Source organism: Patiria miniata, unplaced genomic scaffold (assembly GCF_015706575.1).
Source record: "Patiria miniata isolate m_02_andy unplaced genomic scaffold, ASM1570657v1 HiC_scaffold_28, whole genome shotgun sequence".
Taxonomy (NCBI): Eukaryota; Metazoa; Echinodermata; class Asteroidea; order Valvatida; family Asterinidae; genus Patiria; species Patiria miniata.
Window position 1 is genome coordinate 7551825 of NW_024037067.1, and position 14669 is coordinate 7566493.

General features: G+C 39.2%; 1 protein-coding gene across 1 annotated transcript in view; it reads right to left on the reverse strand.

The window, feature by feature from the left end:
- The window catches only part of LOC119734865 (meiosis inhibitor protein 1-like), a 37230-nt gene that overhangs the window by 11236 nt on the left and 11325 nt on the right, over positions 1-14669 (reverse strand). The window contains exons 5-19 of the mRNA XM_038208465.1: positions 14011-14116; positions 12943-13149; positions 11796-11887; positions 11302-11483; positions 9379-9519; positions 8448-8477; positions 7739-7873; positions 5605-5832; positions 5295-5454; positions 4563-4674; positions 4139-4199; positions 3062-3189; positions 1888-2044; positions 1237-1388; positions 671-795 (exon numbers count right to left, since the gene is read on the reverse strand). Coding sequence (XP_038064393.1) covers positions 671-795; positions 1237-1388; positions 1888-2044; positions 3062-3189; positions 4139-4199; positions 4563-4674; positions 5295-5454; positions 5605-5832; positions 7739-7873; positions 8448-8477; positions 9379-9519; positions 11302-11483; positions 11796-11887; positions 12943-13149; positions 14011-14116 — 2016 coding nt within the window. The remainder of the gene's footprint in view (positions 1-670; positions 796-1236; positions 1389-1887; positions 2045-3061; positions 3190-4138; positions 4200-4562; positions 4675-5294; positions 5455-5604; positions 5833-7738; positions 7874-8447; positions 8478-9378; positions 9520-11301; positions 11484-11795; positions 11888-12942; positions 13150-14010; positions 14117-14669) is intronic.

Below are 14669 nucleotides of genomic sequence, written 5' to 3' on the forward strand. Positions count from 1 at the left end.
CTTGTTTCATGACGCGGCATTCATGTGCAAATGCATGCTGGTGTGCGCGTTCAGCGTTGCGCGTATTGTTCCAAAGAACCAGCGCTACAGCGTTGGGTTCAAACATTTTTGTGAAGGGGTGGTTTGGAAGAGAGAAATACATTTTTCACCAATTTTGTACTGAAATAAAAGTTCAAATATATCAAATGACAAGGATCTATATGTCGGTTATATAAAACAAATATTGATTGGCTTTAAATTGTTTCGCCTCGTGAAATGGAAAAGTCCAGATTTTACCTTGCGATAATATTCCTCCCATTCCACGCTGATCCACTCAATATTTGTATACTATATACTCAGTGTTATCCCTGGTCATTGTGAGAAAAATATCAGATTTGAACCAGCCAGCAGGTGGTCGAGTTGTAAGACATCTGCACTAGCATAGGGAGGTCGTGGGTTCGAGTCCCACCCGAGTAGTTTGTGAAAGTTTTCTCTTACAATCACTTGGTGCAACACTGGGTATAGGCCTACAGTGTTTAATTTATACGTCGGTGAAGGGCAAAGCCCAATATTGAATTTATATCACTCTGACGTAATTACATCTTATGAATAGTTTATTTACAAAATTTAACAAATAGTGTCTATCACACTGCACAACATATGTGGCATGTACTGAGCTGCTTTGACTTACAATTCTGCATGTGAATTGAGATTGTATACTGGCAGGCCCAAAGCACCAGTTAATAATGGCAGGATGATGGGTGTAAACACTGCACAGATCTGCTTCCTGTACAACCTTTATGAATGACTGCACTCCTGTGGAGTAAAGAAAATCATTCTCTGTGTATAACATTCCCAATAATTATTTTAAACTATCTTATTAAAAAACAACCAAAAAGACAAGCAGATTATTGAATATAAATTGGAATTGAACATAATTAATATTTAAACTTAAAAGCTGTAAATTTGTATAAATATTAAAAAAAAAATTGGGGGCAATATGTTGAGCATTCTGTTAATCAGACATTCCCAAACCTTTCAATATTATAATAAGTTTATAATAAGTGCTTTCTAAGAAAGTAATTGACTCAGAGATGCAACAATCAAGGTCCGGACTTAACAATTTTTTTATATTGTTTGAAACGACGGTTTGTGTTGGATGTTAAATGGATCACATCAATAAGGTCTATGATATCATCAAAAATCTTGATATACCGCTGTTGATATGATTAATATATGATTTTTTTATTTTTGTACCTGTGTGCAATGGTTGATTGCATATGTTGCCATGGCACATTGCCAATAGAAACAGGAGATGCTTGGATGTGCTGGTTGTTAGTCTCTTCATGTTAGGATGGTTGGCAAGGAAAGACAGTATTGCTTCACTGACTGCACTTCCTGGGACAATCCTGCAGAGACAGACATTTCAAGCTAGTATATGTACGGGTCTGCCCAGAATAACTGATTCGAAATTTTGTGGGGAGTGGTTTGCCATCATAGAAATCAAACACAGACACAGCAAACCAGACCAATAACCAACAGACAGTTCTGATAGAGAACTATGAGACAATTAAAAATACCTCTTTTTTGAGGTGGGGCAATGCTTTATGATATCAATGCAACAATAATGCAAAGAAAAGACAGATAAACATTAGGTATGGATGGGAACTATCTGTTTGGTAGACCACATTCATGGTCACTTATCAACAGGCTGACAGCTAACCAAGCTTCTTCAACATATTCTTCCCCAAACTGTACATTATCATATCCACATTTTGAAACTCAAACATATTTCAAGTGATATACGCTAAATATAAAAAAAAATAATGGTTTGCTTTTCCCTAGTGAAAGTTAGCATTACATATCAGTTTCCAAATAAGTGTGACATAGTCTACACAGACTGCATACTTGTCATTGTAGAGGAAGGCATAGTAGAGCAGAGCGAGGCAGGCCTCTTGCTTGATCTGAAGGCTTCTATCCATGTCATCTTGAGCCTGTAAGCTGCTGGAGCTACTGCTAGATGGGGGAAGCTCATACAACAGATGAAGCATCTCACTCGCACTACCTGAAATGAAAAAAAAAAACATCACTTAAGTGACTAGGCTCTGAATATTGATGACTAGGAAAGGTCCAGCACAAGTCAGGTCCCAAGTTACACTGGTGATGGACTACAACAAAGTAATGTCTTTATCACAGTTCATTTGAACATCTTAACCCTGACGACTTGTGATGTTTCTCTTGATTACCATTCTGAATAAATCTAGTCCACACCTGTGATTGTATGATAATCAATACTGGAGCTAGCAAAAGGAAACTTGGGGGAGACCACTGGGAGGGACTTATGTATGCATTGCTGACAGTGACTCTAACCCTCACGCAAAGACACCACAGGATTGTGCACATTCACAATAACATTATTGTGTGTACTTTACGTCATTCGCATACAAACCAAAGCGTGAATGCAGTGTCCCCCCAACCCCAATGAGGGTCTCTCAAGTTGTGACAAAGCATCATATACAGAGTCTATACAGTAACCTAGTTATGACACTACAATATTAACATTTCCAATACCAACGTTCAACCTTTGCCAAATCAACATTTCGCCTTCAAGAAAGCAGACGCCTCTACCTTCCAATTACTAATATTGATAGAATTTAAATTCATGACTTTTTCCAACAAATTCACAGACCTAAAAGAAACCACCCCAAGAATGAGATAGAGAAAAATGAAATAAATCTTCAAAATATACTAAAAATCAGATCCATCATGAAGAAGCATAGATGAACATAAATATCAAGTTAATATTCAAACTGTGAAATACATGTTTAAAATTGAAAAAAAAGCAAGATGGAACACTGAAATTAACCGTGATTCACGATTAACATCACTTTTGATATGGTGAATCATTCACATCAAAAAGGGGAAAATGTCAACACTGTGAAAGTAGGCGAACGTGTCATTACGTGCATATTGTGAAGGTGAAAGTTGAGTTGCAAAGATTGAATGCTGATATTGGAAATGTTAACATCACAGTGTTGGAACTGTGCCACAGTACAGCAAGGCAATGCTGTACGTTGTCTACCATGTATCTGTGGCAGGGCTTTCTGTAATGTATCACTCAGTCTGTGCTTCTCATCCAGGGAACAACAAGGATCTTGAATGGAGATACACAGCTGGCTCAAGAAAGAGTTGATAGCATCTTGGAGTTGCCTGAAAAGTATAAAAGATCAATTCAAGCATGGATGTATGTTGACAATTAAACTATTTCCTCTATACTCAACCTCTCATGGACATATCGTTCTTTCTGACAGGAGTAAAAAAAGGAAATCTTGGCCCAAAAGAACTTAAAAATACGCTTAAAGCTACAGTCCATCATTTGCAACTATCCGAAAAGTAACTGGCGTAATTATTGTTGAAAAACATACTTGGTTGAAAGATAGTAAGGGTACTAAACTCCCTGTGAAATTATTCTCTCTGGCAAGCTGTCATTTTGAAGAAATCAACGAAAGAAGGCCTTTCCAACGATGCGTCTAAAGACGCATTGTTGAAAAATTTCTGTTTCGCAAGCGTTGACACGGCGCACACGCTTGCAGTTAAATTGCTATAATTCGTCGGATCAGTGCGCGCCATCGCGTAGCTGCAATCTGCTCAGTGAGAATGTGTCTCGGACGCTGAATTCAGGTCCAATTCAAAACATGATTCAGCAACTTTTGATTTGAAATCGAGATCCTAGAATGTTGTTTTTCTCGAAATATACAGCTGAAGCTGAGCTGAAACTTCATCTGGTTAGTTGTTCAGCACCCTTCTTTAGATTTCAGGCACTTTTCTTGCTTCAAACGAACAAAATGCACATATTACAAATGATGGACTGTACCTTTAATTAACAAAAGGCAAGATGCATGTTTCTCTTTTCCTTTTCAGATTGGAGGAGGTCTGTTTCGTTAATGTTACTTTGTTGTTAATGAAGGCATTTTGAACGAGGAGAAAAAGTACTTGTTTTCCCAAACCTTTCTCCTCAGAGAATTTCTTGGAGATCATTTTTCTTACCCATAAATATGGAGTTCTTGGCCAAGACTACAATTGAAATGGTGTAGAGATGTTAACGAAACACTCAACCCAAATAGGACACACACGTCTGAATCCCTCAGCTCATGCCTACCTGTCTTGGGTTGGGAACTTGTTCTTGATTGTCAGAGCAAGTTGGATAAATGACGATGAAACTGTCAGGTACAAAACAAAAGTCAACATTTGTCAAACTTATGTCGTCTCCAAATTATTGTGCCTAAAGTTGCAACTTCATTGATACATCACCGAGTCCCTAGTAGGTGAGATACAATCCAACTATCAACTTGTAGCAGGACCTCCAGTCTTTACAAGAAAACTATGTCAGGTAACATTAAAGAAGTTGTATCTGATATATTACACTGCTTAACTGTACAATTTCTTGGCAAACGTTTCTTTTAAACATTTCAGCAATCCTCAATAATAAAAAACAAAAAGGATTTTGACATATTGAAGATTATTTAATAATCGGAGACCCTTGATTTTGTATATTTGTCTCTGAACTTCAAACGCTATCTTACCCAACTTGACACTAAATTGTTGGACGTCACTCAGGCCAAATTCCATAGCAACAGACAGCATACTGAACAGATCTGTGAAGACGTCAGGGATGGAAATAATGTCCATATTCACCTGCCATAAATAAACCAATTATCTGGGGTCATTATGACGTCAGAGATACAAGAAAAACATCCCCCCCCCCAAAAAAAAAAGGCAAGGCAACATTTCAAAATGGGCCAGTCTTGACTGTTTTTTTTTTTACATCAACACTAAATATGTAGAGACAACTCTGCAGTAATGGAGAGTTTAAAAAATCATATAGATATGTAAAACTTTGAAGAGATGATCCCCTTGCTTACGTCAACCATTTTCTTTAACCAAAAGGGCTGTTGACATTTTGGTTTTTTCTTGACATGATAGTGTGCCTTAAAATCTAAGGCAAAAACAATTTATCTTAAATTTTTCTTCATCAAAAAGTTACATACAAATATGTTGAAAACAAAGTTGACATCCAAAATGTCTGACACATGTCATTATCTTAACTTTTCACATTAGTGTCCATTAATCATAGGAATATGTGAAATTTGTCAAACTAAAAAAGAGATTTCAACCATTTTTTTTTTTGGGGGGGGTTTCCAGGTGTGAACAAATAGAACGTGGCATTTTTGCTTAAATGGTTTGCCTGCCAAACTTGAAAGTAAGACTCATTTTTTTGGGAAGCTGTCTTTGAATTGCAGTTGACTTTAGCCTACCATCACAAGTGGTATACACGTTCCTTCCAGTGCTTGTAAGAGGAACTGTATCAGGCAGCTCACTTTAGCTTCTCTGGTCTTGGTACCTGACGTCTGGGAGTTTGGTGCAGTGAACTGGCTCTCCGTTGTAGATGAATCAGTCAGGCAAGCTGCTGCTAGCCTTTGGGAAAAAGTAAGTACATGAATTAAACTCTTGGATTACAGCAAATTCCAGTAGTATGGCAGAATTGTTTCATTTAAGAACATGAGTGACAACTAAGATTGCCACCCTTCATGACTCTCATTCCTTCAAAAAATACTGAGCCCTTACCTGAATGCTCTGTGCATGGCATTAAGGCCATTGCTGAGTAAGGTTTCGTATTTACTATGCGTTCTACTCAGTCCCTCCTGCCTTGTGTGTCTATGATGTGAGTGTTTACGATGACCGTGGTGATTACTGCCAACCAATGGTTTAGGAAGTCTGTGTAGAGAGTCCAGGAGGGCTTGAAGGCTGTTGATGAGAGGCTGCAAGGGAATTGGCCTGGGCAGCTGGTCTCCTCTAAAACAAAATTCATAGACGGAGAATAACATTCAGAACCTGGAGGATGTTTGACTACCAATCCCAGCACAGTTTGTAACATGCAACCAAAGAAAGAAAGTCTGTCAAAAGACAGTGGTGACTGATAGGATTTGCCAACCTTTGTCTTCTGATCCTGGCTTCATGAGAGGCCCAAATATCTTCAGAAGCCTTCTTATGTCCAAACTGAATCCAAATGCCTGACATTGGAGTCTCCTATCACATGATTTGATGTTCCTTACAACAGTGAAGCAAGAAACAAACCCCTGAACAGGGTGGCGGAACGCCTTTCAAACTGGGGGGAAACACCAAAAATAACAGCGTTGCTGTTGAAACCCCTCAGCCAGAGTCAAGTTATCATCCGGAAACCATTAACCTTTAACTCAACGTGGTGACCTTGACCTTTGACCCCAGAACCAGTCCCAACATGCCTGTACCAATGGGAAACCCCCTACCGAAGTTAGACACCAACATTTCATTTCTAACTCAAGTTATCATTCGGAACCATTTACATTGAACTCACCACGGTGACCTTGACCTTTGACCTTTTGACCCCAAAACCAATCCCAACTTGCCTTCTCCCAAGGGGAACCCTCTTCCAAAGTTAGACACCAAAATCGCATCGCAAGTTGGGTTCCCAACTTGCCTTCTCCCAAGGGCAACCCTCTACCAAAGTTAGACACCAAAATCTCATTTCTAACTCAAGTTATCATCCGGAAACCATTTACATTTAATTCACCACGGTGACCTTGACCTTTGACCTTTTGACCCCAAAACCAAACCCAACTTGCCTACTCCCAAGGGCAACCCCCTACCAAAGTTAGACACCAAAATCTCATTTCTAACTCAAGTTATCATCCGGAAACCATTTACCTTTATCTCACCATGCTGACCTTGACCTTTGACCTTTTGACCCCAAAACCAATCCCAACTTGCCTTCTCCCAAGGGGAACCCTCTTCTAAAGTTAGACACCAAAATCGCATTTCTAACTCAAGTTATCATCCGGAAACCATTTACATTTAACTCACCACGGTGACCTTGACCTTTGACCTTTTGACCTCAAAACCAATCCCAACTTGCCTACTCCCAAGGGCAACCCCCTACCGAAGTTACAACCCCAAACAACATTTCTAACTCAAGTTATCATCCGGAAACTAAGCTGCCCGGACGGACGGACGGACGGACGTTCCAGCCAGACGGAATTGTGGGGTGATAGCATTGTGTTCCCATTATCCCTTTTTCTAAAGATTCCCTTCTGGGGTGATGTTTTTCTATTGTGAAAAAAGTGGGGTGATGTGTCCTGAAAGGAACATCACCCCACAAGGGTGGTATGGTCAGAACGGACACACACACATCCGGACGGACGGACGCCCTAGGCGATGACAATACCCCTCGAGCCTCTCGGCTTAGGGGTAAAAAAGGGCACTTGCTCAAAAAAAGGGGCAGTTTTTTTGAGGGGCAGTTTTTACAAGAGAGAAGACAATGTTATTTGTAGCGCTATCATATGCTTTCATACGTGTGCATTTGAGGGGCGGTTTTGTTTTCATCTCGAGGGGGAACATTTATAACTGCGAGAGGGGCACTTTTGTTGGCCTTGGAAAATCTGGGGGGCAAGTGCCCCCCCCCCCCGCTCGCCCCTAAATTATACTACAATCCGTACTTATACTGCAACACAACTACATTATGACTTTCAATACAACATATCACATAATTTGACTTTTATTCTTGACCAAATCTGCTATCAGCTTGTGGTACGACTCATCAGATCTGCAGATCATTGGACCAAATGTTCTGTTAACTAATTGCAGCCCAAAGGAACTGTATACATGGGTGCTATAGACTAATCAAAGATATGAATTAAAGTACAAGGTTTGGCTGGTAGAATACCTGAGTAAATTTGCCAATGTCTGGGTTGCATGTATGACCGTAGTTATCTGTGTGTGTGTCATACAGTCTGTCAGGGTGGAGCAGAGCTGGGTCAGGGTGGTGTCATTGTTCATCAGGTGAATGCCTTCAGGATGTCTGGAGACAGAAGAAAACACAGGGACAATCAAGTCATCACAAGTCAAGCACAAGTCCCAAGTCAAGATACCAGCTAATCAAACGATGAGTTAGAAATGCATTCCTGTGCTTTACCTTTTGTTTTTATTTCATTAACTTATCTGTTCTTGTGTCCTGACTGTGAATTGAGATTGACTTGGACTTACGATTGACTTGTGATGGACTATATCCAACATGTGATATGATTTATGATTTAAGACTTGATAACTTGGCAGAAAAAAAAATGATTTCAATCATATCCTGGTTTTACTAGGCTGTGCAACTAGGAGACAGGGGAAAGATATAATTGATAGAATTAAAGCCTGAAAAAAAATGAAAGTGCAAAGAAAAATTGTTAACTTACAACTAACAACTGACAACTTACAAGTTATTTGGCTACAGAAGAGAAATTTACATAGCCTGATAACCTTAAAAAAGTGCCGAGTACATTTGCATGATCATAATAAATTTGCATCATCAAACAACAGGCATCTCTTCCATTTCCCATTCATTTTGCCTACACATTTTTACACACAATCCTGATAAGATTACTCACTTTTTGAAGATTTCTGACAGGAGTTGCAATCTGTAATAAAAAAAAATAAAAAAGCTATTCAGTTATTTCTTTCATTCACTATATACAAAACCTTTCTGAACCTTGTTCTGCTGTAAGTTTGAACCGATGATATTGCCCAAGGTTTCCAAAGACTATAAACAGGGATCAAAATATGACAAGGATTACCAGCACAGAACTTTATAATAAGACATGTTATGCAGAACAAACAATTGTCCCACACTGAAGTAAGTAGGGCACGAGGTTGGTGCAGTCCCTCACTTTTCAATTGTGTGACCCTAGCTCAAGTCCCGCTCAGAGTAACAAGTAGGTGAGGTTTGCTGTCCCTGCCTGATTCTGTGGGTTTCCTCTCATCTCTAATGGGAGACTTTGGAGACGTTGGTGGCAACAAACACACCGGTCCTTTTTCCATTGTTTGCGTCATATTGAGCATGCGCATACAGTTGTGTTTTACTATACTCTCGAGGACAATGCTTTGTGTTTCCCTTTGTCCCTGTTATTACACTCTCCCATAGACTAAACACACATCTGTACAATAGAGGACCGTTGTTCTCCCTTTATGTGTCGATACTCAGGGGTTTTGTAGCACACAACCGTATGATAGAGGACCGTTTCCAACAAAAGACCCAATTCCCGAGGACTGAAAGGATCTGTTGTTCTCCCTTTGTGTGTCAGTCCTCGGGGGTTATGTAGAACACGTACACTTTAGCTTGAAAATGACATTACAATTGAAAAGGACCGGTGTGTTTGCTGCCACCAACATCTCACAAGTCTTCAATTTAAAATTGACTGTTTCTCCATTGCCTTCTCCCTAAAGCTTTCTTCAGGCTTCTGAGCCACTGCCATTCAGGAAACCTGATGTCATAACTGAAAGGAATCACCATTAACAATGACCAATGGTTAAGTTAGTTACCCGTGATTCAATGCTTCAGTGTTGTTGAGTTTAGTGCTCTGCTGCACTGCCCTGACCATAGACTCAATGCCATAGACAGTGTGGCACTTGTTGAAGAAACTCTCAATCTCAGTAAAGAGAAGCAAACAGCAGAATGTAGACCTGGTGAGAAATGGCAAACAGTGATAACAAGTCCAAATCAAGTGAGAAATACAAACAGAAGAGTATTACTGTGCCACTGTCCAAATTTCACAAAAAAAATATGATCCCTGTGGGAATTATATCCAGAAGATGCTGAAGAATGGTAAATTGGAAGGTATGGAGGGAGGATTATTAAAAAAATGACCTACTAACATTATTTCATTTCAAGACTTGAGAGAAATAGGAACTATTTTTGCCAGCCACTTCTCTTTTAAAATGAGATATCACATTGTACAAGTTTTCACAAAGGAAGAGGCATGTCAAATTTGAGAGAACAGATTGAAAATGAGTTTTGAAATGAGAGTCCCTTCATGAAAACCGGACAACATACTCTAAAAAACAGGAGTATTGTTTTTCACATCAATTAGGCCTACCCCTGGTAAAATTCAATTCAGTACCATCATTTTCTTTGATTTTTTTAAAGGAGGTCGTGAAGTGTTCTAAAATCAATTTTTGTGGGGAACGAAATGAGGGTTAGGGTTTGGAGGGGGGATTATAACAATGGTTCATCAACATCAGTGCATAAACTGCCCTGCTTTCCATTACCAAAAATGTTGTTGAATACATGTTTGTCATCTTCATCCTTATCAAAACGGATTTTCTAATGCAACGCTGAAAGACCTGGTCAATGGCCTGTCTGCACAACTACTCAATAAAAGATGACACAGAGACTGTTAGGCAGACTTCTGAAGACCATTACCACTGTATGCCAGACACATAGGCCTACACAGAGATGCTACAGTTTCCCACGCAGAGAAGCTACAGGTTTATGCAAGAACATAGAACATCTGGAAAATTGGTTTGTTTTTTAACCAACATGAAATACTCAAACCTTAGGGCTCATATAATAGGAAATACGTTCCAGAAGCAGAATGACTCATAATTATAAAGTCACATTCCTTTTAAGCCATGAGCATAAAAAAACAAATTGCGGCTGGAGATGAAACCAAGGGTCAGAAAACCAGCAAGTGTCCTGGGGCTGATTTCACGAAACTCGTCTTATTTTGCAACTCATCTTAGGACTTAAGACGAGTACTTGCTCTAAGATCGATCCTAGTTAAGATGCGCCCCAAGACTGATTTCACTAAACCCATCTTAAACAAGACACATCAAAACTACCAGTGTGAAAGCTGTTTCAAGTTTGTTTTTACCGCTTGATGAAACAGTCGTTAAAAAGAAGTGCGCAAAAACCAATTTCCTGCGCGTGTGCATAGAACACGAACTTTCGCCTGAAAAAAAATCTCTACTCAATAAATTTCACACGAAAGGTATAGTTCTACACAAAATACGATAGAGTCATTCTTGCTCCCCGTTTTATCACTCTATGTCGACTAAGTGTTGGTGTAGGCTACAATTTTGCAAATACGCTATTTATATTAAAACTCGGCACGTATCAGATATCTGTTCAGATCTGTTTCTACAGCAGTTTTCTTCTTCCAAACTGTTACTACTAGTCTTTAACAGCAATTATTTCCATACAATATGCAAATTAACGCACGCATTAATGAGATAAGATGACCCTCAGACCGATCTTAAGTCAAGATGAGTTAAGTTCAGCCGCGTTGCTAAGGAAGTTAGGGTGTCTTGAACGCGTCTTAAGTTTGGTGAAATCGATCCTAGGATTAAGGTTAAGACAAGTTACCCTAAAACGCGTCTTAGCGTTTCGTGAAATCGGTCCCTGTACACACAGCTCTCATGAGTGTTCACAAAGCACCATGTACTGTGCATACACACACTCCATACCTCAGCAGTAAGCCATCGGTAGTAGCCAGGGTCTCATAGAGAAACTCTGCCACGTCACTGTTGAGTAATTCCTCAGCATACTGACAATGATGAGATGGCTGTACTGTCTGCTGGTGAAGTAGAATCTGAGCGACGCACTGCACACCACTAACCTGCAATGTGTCGTCTCTGCTCATCAGCATCTGCAAAATCAGGATGGGACTGATGAGCATGGGCAGTTCCAAAGAAATGTCCACAGCAATTTGCAGGAAAATCCTGTTACACAACAAAACCCCCGGTTGAAATAGACACACGAATAGCAATAGAAAAAAACACACACAAAAGTACATGTATTATAGTATCACTACAAACAACAGATATAAACAACAGATATAAGTGTAACATTCATGAAGTTTTTGTATACATATAAGTAATCAATATCACAAAACGCCTTTATTAAGTGCTTACTAACTGTTAAATTTCAATGCTTACCTCAACAAGAAATCAATTCTAACCTTCTTAATGACAGATGGAAGACTTGTTTTCCCCTGGTACTGCATCAATGTCTTAGTTGGTTGCTCATATTCCAGTAATCTTTTCAACAACCCTGTCGGCACCAAAAAGATAAGAAAAGGGTTCATCGCATTTCATTGCCATTCTGTTTCAGCTGCGATGTAACTAGAAGCAACACAACTGACAAATAATAGGATTATCCATTAGTATACAGTTGGACCAAGAAATCGACAGGATTGAGCCTGCAATCTTTAGTACTGTGTGTAAGATGTCACAGGTTCAACCTTATTGTTCAACCTTGATGAGTGGGTGTCGGTCACTTCGCCTCATTTCCAGTTCACCCTGTGTCACTTCGCTCCTAACCACTTCACCCTATCACCACTTCGCCCTATCGCAATTCACCCCATCGCAAGTTTGACTTTTTCTATTTTTAGTACATTTCCAGCCTAAAATATACCTTTTTAAAGATATAGTCCATCATTTGTAATTTGTGCATTTTGTTCGCGCACTGATCCGACGAATTATAGCAACTGCGCGCGCGTGTGCATCTTGTCAACGCTTGCGCGCGCTTCGTCAAATAAAAAAACGAACTACTAACGGAAATTTCCAACAATGCGTCTTAAGACGCACCATTGGAAAGGCCTTCTTTTGTTGATTACTTCAAAATGACAGCTTGCCAGAAAGAATAATTTCACAGGGAGTTTAGTCCCCTTACTATCTTTCATCCAAGTATGTTTTTCAACAATAATTACGCCAGTTACTTTTCGGATAGCTGCAAATGATGGACTATAGCTTTAAACTAAAAGCACTTTCAATATAATTTGCTTGTTTTCCTAAAAACATTAATAGTTCAATTGCTTTTTCCGTGTTGCATATGTTACATCCATATTGGCCGAATAATTTTATTCAATTAAAACTCAACAAACGTTTTGAGACATCATTGTAGGGTTTGCACAGCATTTTTGGAACAAATTGATTTCAAACAAGATTTGAAAATTCATAAAATTTGTTTGGCAGAAATTAAAGCAAACTATAAATGGGAATTAGACGAAGTGGCAATGGGCCGAAGTGGCAATATGGGAAGTGATGGGGCGAAGTGGAAATGGGGAAAATTGACTGTAAATCTATGATGAATAATCACAAACATACCCATAGCATTGATTCTCAGATCTTTACTCTGTGCAGTGGCCAACAGAGAGAGAACACTGCCGGCTAGCTTGCCAATCTCTGCCAAGGAAACCTGTCGACTGCCCTCTGTTGGTTGCCTGACAACATGTGCTAGTATAAATGCACAGGTTGATTTGACTTTCTCGTCTGGGTAAGAAAGGCCAGGCAGCAAGATTCCAATCAACGACTCTGCAAAAACATTTATTAGACAGAAACAAAAGCTCTTTTTAGCAGTGTACCCTCACCAAAATTAAAACAAAACTCTGACATTTCATTTTAATCACCAAATCCTTAGACAAGATACTGGAAGTTTCTAAAAAATGTGTGGGAAACATTCTTTAGTAATTTGGGTGTGTTTACTTGTTTACATATTCAAATGAACGTTGAACAATTATAGAGAACAATAGGGTCCACGATTGACCAAAGTTCTACGATTGATGATCGTGTACAAAACATATGGGAGGTCTTCCTAAAAAGTTCAGCACAAACAAAACAGGGACAATAGGACGTCCACGATTGCAGCTGTTTACACACTTGTGTGTGTGGGGGGGGGGGGGGGGGGCTGGATATTGAGTATCATTGCCCCTGCCCTCTACCCCACATTCCTCCATCAAATCAGAATGTTACAAGAAATCAAATCAGAATGTTAATCAGCATATAATAAAGTATTCCCATAGCAACTTTTTTTGTTATTAGTAATACAGAAATATTTGCTAATAGAATAATTTAATAGTCAAACTACTCAAAACATCACATACGCATCCACATAAACTCTTCTGGAATCATCCAATAGCAACATATTGACACAAAAATCCCTTCCTAGCAGAATTCTTTTGGGGTACACTTTTTAGAATGTTATATTTTCATGGAGGAGTTTTGCGTTATATACCGAGCCCTTTTTACGCCTGCCTATAGGCCTATGGCCCTAAAATACTAATTCCCTAACCTTTGGTGCAATCTGAACTTGAGCGTACATGTATTTCACTCATTTGTGATAGCCTCCAGACAAATACCATAGGATCAGTGAGAACGGTCACTCCTTACCAATACCTTGCTGATGGTTGAGTGTCTCCATCAGGCTTGGGATTGAGTCCAGTAGCTGGCCTAGGAGGATCAAGGCAGGCAGACTGGCACTCAAGCTGTGAGCTTGCTGCACCTGCAAATTAGTGTACAACCATCATTCTGAAATCTCTCCATACTGGAAAAGGGTTAAATGACATCCCCTGCTTCATGACACTATACTCCCTTTAAGAAATAAAAGTACATGTATTTCCATTTATGTCAACAAGGGGACGTGTGTCGTGAATGGTGTAGTACAAACTGGTCTGAAATTTATTTTAAAATTTTCTAGCTGGAGATTTTGTTTGGTTGCCCAAAAGTCAGTTTTGACAGCTCATATATACAATATAATAAATCACAATTTAAGAATACAATAAAGCAACAAATGTAGTTTAGAAATAGCTGTTATATTGTACATGTTCTGTAAGTACTCATAACCATACCAAAAAAAAAAATCCCCTTTTTTCCCCCAAAATGGATACATCTTATTCTGGAAATAATCTCTTCAGAAGTTAGTATGAAAAGATCCTATTGTTGCTGCCTAATGTTACACTGCATCTTTAATGTCCAATATATATATGAACTGGAAATAATTGCATCTGGTACGATGAAGTTATCATTTGTCTCCTTACTGTTATCTGCTTACAACT